The sequence below is a fragment of the Chenopodium quinoa genome, unplaced genomic scaffold (assembly GCF_001683475.1).
Source record: "Chenopodium quinoa cultivar QQ74 unplaced genomic scaffold, ASM168347v1, whole genome shotgun sequence".
Taxonomy (NCBI): Eukaryota; Viridiplantae; Streptophyta; class Magnoliopsida; order Caryophyllales; family Amaranthaceae; genus Chenopodium; species Chenopodium quinoa.
Window position 1 is genome coordinate 4,003,037 of NW_018744093.1, and position 6,185 is coordinate 4,009,221.

At 35.5% G+C, this 6,185-nt stretch overlaps 1 protein-coding gene across 1 annotated transcript; it reads left to right on the plus strand.

The window, feature by feature from the left end:
- The first annotated feature begins 599 nt into the window (after window positions 1-599).
- LOC110692173 (ATP-dependent Clp protease proteolytic subunit-related protein 1, chloroplastic-like) lies at window positions 600-5,702 on the plus strand. Its single transcript, XM_021869172.1, has 9 exons — window positions 600-988; window positions 2,765-2,880; window positions 2,964-3,167; window positions 3,272-3,376; window positions 3,722-3,784; window positions 3,877-3,988; window positions 4,762-4,823; window positions 5,041-5,223; window positions 5,322-5,702. Exons 1-9 carry the CDS (start codon window positions 727-729, stop codon window positions 5,406-5,408), a joined length of 1,194 nt encoding a protein of 397 aa, XP_021724864.1. The 5' UTR covers window positions 600-726; the 3' UTR covers window positions 5,409-5,702.
- Window positions 5,703-6,185: the final 483 nt, after the last annotated feature.

Sequence of the window (6,185 nt, forward strand, 5' to 3'; positions counted from 1 at the left end):
AATATACTCCGTAGTATTTCGTATTTTACATTTGACCAAATGTTAAGGATGCAAATGGTCTAAAGGTTATTTTACATTAGCCCATCAAGTATAAGGCATTTAAGTTTGAGTCCATCTAGGGTGTTAGGGTAAATGTTGGCCCATTATAATAAGTGGACGCTCTAAAATGTGATGGACATTAGCTCACACTCATTGTGCTAGGATAGTCATCAATCCTACAAATTTTCATTTTGCAATACATGTAATAACTCAATTTAATATGCAATTCATTTTTTTGGTAGAGAATGACCTTATTAAATCAACACCTATTACAGGTTAGCCAGCCCAGCTACACAAATCATTGCTTAAGAATAGAAAAGGAAGGTACCTAGCCTCATATGTATTTAGTGAGCTTCAAATCACAAGGTGAGTTTCTCAGAAGCTTGATGATTTAGTTATATTTTTCAAGAGACTTCCATTCATCAATTACTTTTAATTTTAAAAAACGAACATGACTCATAAGTTATCTAGTAAACAACTAAACTTGACACTTCTCAGTTCTTAAAAACGAGATTTGGTTAATCAAGCCGACATATGAAGAAAGCAATCCATGGGCCTTGAGAAACCAAGTCTTAGCTCAAAAAATTGAACACAGCAGAGCCACAACCCAAAATTGAACATCCCCATCTATGTATATCACTCCAAATTTTCCAAGCAATCAGTTTAGAGCTTCCAAACTTAGCTTCAATGGCGACCACTTTTCTCTCTCCTATCTCCACTCATATTCCAGTCTCTTCTGAAAATCGTGAAATGGGTATTCTCTCAAATGGCCTCTCTCAATCTTCTTTTCTTCTGGGTACTAAACCCTTTTCTTCTTCAACCCTTTTCTCCTTTTCAATTCAATCAAAACCCACGCTTAATCGTAGGTTGTTCAAATCACCTTGTGCCCAGAAATCTTCATTTGATCATATTCCTAAGCAATTTAGGCAAGATAATCTTAAAGAAGGCTGTAAGTTTCTACTTTTCATCTATTTATTTGGCTAATTTTCAAATCCTGCTTTTTATATTTTCTTATAGAAGATTATTTTAACTAATTTGTTGTTGATTGAAGATTATATTTTTATCAATTAGTTTAGGGGTTTTGGTTTAATTTTGCTGATTTATGTATTTGAAGCTTTCTAGAAGATGGAAATTTTGGTGTTGTATTTTAGAACTTATGGGGTTGGGTGTTAGTGTTACAGTCCGAATGTTTCGATTTCGACACTCGAATCGTGTGGCGTGCTCTTGCTGATATCGGGACGGTGACAATGAGTCTAAGCTACATGCTAGACTGTGTTACAATTTAATTGATAATTTATTATGTGATTTTGGTTTATATGAGATAGGATTTTAAATAGAAGGAAATGGTAAATATGTGTGAAATTGAACATCATAAGATGATATTTTATCACTAATTATGTGAGAAATAGATGTGTTTCAATTTAAGGGAACTTTACTCTTAACAAAAGTAGGCATTTCATGGAAAAGTGATAGAGAGCTAAAGAAGACTTGATATTATGACCAGCTGAGTTTGGTTACGAATTCTATTGTAAGCTAAGGTATCAACTTTTTTAGTGGTTTCAGTTTCTCATTTGCTTATAAGAGAAATTGCAATAACATTTCTTGATTATGAATTGATGATAATCAAGATTGCTGTTTCATGGATGTTATCACTATGTGGGCAACATTTCTTTCATACCCCCATTTCGCAGTTGATAAGTCAGTTTCTTAATTGCATATACTACCTCCGTTTTTTATTAGTTGACACGTTTTTGACTTTAGCACTATTCACATGCTTCCCTTTGAGCATGGTTTGTGATTTATACATAATGAAAAATATAGTCATGTGGGGTCTTGTTAAATTCGTCACGGTATATATTTTCAAAATATCAACCTTTTATAATTTGTGTTTATCGATAATTAAAGATATTAACGGTTGAATTTGTGCATTGGAAAATGTGACTAAAGAAACGTATCAACTAAAAAGAAACGGAGGAAGTAGTTTGCTAGCCAATGAAGGGGTCAAGGATTAAAGTTCATTAGAAGAGATGGAGTTCTCTGCCATAATACTGTTGGATTATCCTCAGATGTAAATGCAAAAGGGACATGTTATCTAATGAATAGTGTTTAGAATTTAAATATTTGAAAGAGTTCTATCCTCTTTAAAGGTTGTCGTCTGAAAGTTTACAGTATAGTTACCTAATTTGCTTTTATCATATTAGTATGTGTTCACATATTATTGCTACCAAAGTTTTACTTTTTAAATTAGAAACACAAAAATCCTATTTCAATATGTCAGTGGATAAATTTGTCTAGACATGTCATCTTCTCTTTTCCTTTTTCGTGATTCTAAACAATATTCAAGATATTAGAGAATGGTTTTTCTTTTTCGGGGAGGGACTGAGGAGAGGGGCAAAGAGCCACACTTCTCTTTTGAGGATCACTGGACTACTATATAAATACATTGGAGAACATATAAGGCTCATTTAAGTAGATGTGAACAAGTTTTGCTAAGTACAGTGCTTATTGGGCCTATTCAGTAATGGAATCATCTTGCTCCCACCTCTACAATGCGTCAATGCAGACAGGTCAAAGAAAATGCAGGAGACAGGAAAAAAAAATGATAGCGCACAACTTTGTCCTTTATTGATCATCAAATTAAAATCAATAGGATTTATTATATTTCTGAGTATATTCTCTATAATATTCAATTCTGACAATTCTTTATGCATATCTTCATTTATAGTGATGGATAACTTCAAAAATGTCCCTCAGTATCTTTATGGCCTCAGTCCTTCACAAATGGACATGTTCATGACAGAGGATAATCCAGTTCGCCGGCAGTCAGAAAAAGTAACAGAGGTACATGATTGGCTATAATTATTGCTTTAACGTTGTGTTTCAATTTAACAGCTAGGTCTCATGTTTGTAATAAATTCTTGCAGCAAAGCATTTCTTCTGCGAGCAACTATCTAGACAATGGTGGGATGTGGAGTACTAGAGGCATGGACGATAGGGGTCCATCAAAATACAGTATGAGCATTAGCATGTATCGTGGTGGTGCTAGAGGATATGGAAGACCAAGAACTGCCCCACCTGATCTTCCTTCCTTGCTTTTGGATGCTAGGATTGTGTATCTTGGCATGCCAGTAAGACCTTGTTACTCTTAGAGCTTATATAGAAGTACAGCATTTCCATTATACTTTAGTCTTTGGTTCTAATCGTTGTCAATTGTTCTGCTCTTTTTGCTCAGATTGTGCCTGCAGTTACTGAGCTGATTGTTGCTCAGTTTATGTGGTTGGACTATGACAACCCCTCAAAGCCTATATATTTATACATCAACTCATCTGGAACACAAGTGAGTGAAAAGATATGCTATTTCTGCGGTGAATCCTGTAATTTAAAATCCTAAATAAGTACTCTTGCCAGAAATATTGTACTTACTACTTACAGCACGGTAAGCTTGTGTGTTTGTGCATGGAACCTAATGTAATTCTATGCTGGAATTTCCGAAATGATTCACATGAACATGAAGGGAAAGTACCACTGCTAATTAGTTTTCCATTCATATTTTCATGCTCAAGACGTGGGGGAGGGCTGTGAGTGGGAAGGACTTACGTCCAATACACTTGAAGGATATAATTGTTTGTTGGGTTGAAATGCAGCCCCAAGTCATGTCTTGACATGCTTTTTGTATTTTCAGAATGAGAAGATGGAAACTGTTGGTTCAGAGACAGAGGCATATGCAATAGCTGATACCATGGGTGTAAGCAAAATTGTTTATTTATTATTTTTTGTGCATCTTGTGTGAGCCCAATCCATTAGTCCTTGACTTGTGTTTTATCAACTTTCATGTAGTATTGCAAATCAGATGTCTACACAGTGAACTGTGGCATGGCATATGGCCAAGCAGCTATGCTTTTATCACTTGGAACAAAGGGTTACCGTGCTCTGCAGCCAAATTCATCAAGTATTGCACTACTTCTTTGCCTGTCCTTATTACATATCAATTTCAATGTGTTCTTGCTTATATTTGCTGCATCGCTGACAAATGCCTCTTTACTTTATGCATCTCTCTCTATGAGAAATACTAGTAAATAGTTGGAAAACTTCGAATCTGAAACGAATCAGATTCAATTATCTGAGAACACTTTTATAAACTGGATGTTATTTCTATGGAATATGGATTCCTGTTGCCACTTAAAAAATATGAATAGCAATGACAATGCTTTTACTAGAGTGTTGCTTGCAATAGTGACCACATATTTGCTTTTACTTAATTGAATCTTGAGACTCGAGAATTGCCATTTTGGATTGTTGAGTGAACTCATCTAGACTGAGGAACTTATTTTTAATGTCCACATGTCCCTTCTCATTCGTATATGTTTGGGGGGTATAGGGGACATGCAAAATTTACATCCCTTCTCATTCGTATTTGGTTTTGGGTTGTTTGGGGGGGGGGGGTGGGGGGTGGGGGTAAAGGGGACATGCAAAATGTACATTTGGACACGCATACATGGTGGATGAAGAATATAAATGTTTAGTGAGTAGAAGAATATAAATGTTGTTGAATTTGTAATGCTTTGTCTTGGTTTTAAGGTTAAACCTTACACTTCTGTTCTTCCCCCTCACATCACCAAATCTTAAAAATAAGATGCACCTTCTTATAGTTCAATTTGCATTACAACTAGAAGAAATTTATCCAATCCTGGTTTCTAAATGCTCTCCAATCTGAAAATGCAGCAAAATTGTATCTGCCAAAAGTCAACAGATCTAGTGGAGCTGTGATAGATATGTGGATCAAGGTACACCTAATCCTTTCATCATGATCCTTTATTATGCTTGCAGTTCCAAAATGTAATATCAACAACACTATCATATGTTAATCTAATTCCAAAAGATTGGGGTTTATGGCTAAGTGTTATATCGATTGCCCCTTAAACATAAGGATGATAAGGAACAAGCACCCAGCTGTACTTATTTGTGTGTGCTTAAGCTAAGTAACCCTGATGATCTTTGTAGGCAAAAGAACTGGATGCAAATACGGAGTACTATGTTGAACTCTTAGCCAAAGGTATTGGCAAACCAAAAGAAGAGATCGAGAAAGATATTCAGCGCCCCAAGTACTTACAGGCACAGGAAGCCATTGATTATGGCATTGCAGACAAGATGATTGATTCGAGGGATTCTGCGTTTGAGAAAAGGGTGAGCTTCTCTTATTATGACAAACTTGATTTTTATTTCCCCTTTGGGTATTGGGTTCTATCCATCTTTGATACTGACGGAAACTTTCCATGGGTCAGAATTATGATGAGATACTTGCACAATCAAGGGCGATGAGGAGAGGAGGACCTGGACAAGCTGCGGCAGCACCCTCTGGCTTTAGGTGATTAGTGCGAAATGGGTGTTTTGATTCCGGCAAGCTTTTGCTTTTGAAGCACTTGTTAAATCTGTATTATAGACAGATTGCTGGTGCTGCCATGCTCCAGCACTACCTTTCAACTTAAAGCTTATGTAACATACAAGGGGGTGATGGAATTAAAATGCTAACCTCAGTTGTCGAAATTTTGTGTAATGATTCTGTAAGTCTGTATAAGTGCCAGTTAATTAAGAAAAAGCATACGTGTTTATAAGTTTGCTATATGATACATTGGCTTTTGGAATTCCTGGTCAGTTTAGTTTCATCGTGATCTCGTGGATAGTAGGGGTGAAGACTTCATATGTGGGAGTAGGACTGAAACTGGTAATAGCCATGATGCTTTAATCAATTAATCAAAGAGTCGTGACTTGATGGAAGATAAGTTTAGATAATGTCTTGGCGAACATTCTTACTTTGAGTTACACTTGTGACTCAAAAAAGGGTGAATTTATACTCATGTGTTGACTTGATGGATAGTGTTAATTAATTCACAAGACAAAATCTACATACTTTTTTCCATTTCTTTTTAGTTACATCCCTTTTCTAAAATAAAAGTTTTAAATTAGTTATATCACTTTCCTTTTTAGTTAATAAACTTTCTCTATCTCTCTTCTATCAAATCGGCCCATATTTTTTTAATTCTCTCTCGTCTCTAAAAATTGTGTAGAATTTGCAATATGCAAAATGATACAACTAAAAAAAAAATAGAGGCAGTACAAAGATATGCATACTCCTTTGTACTCTGTAA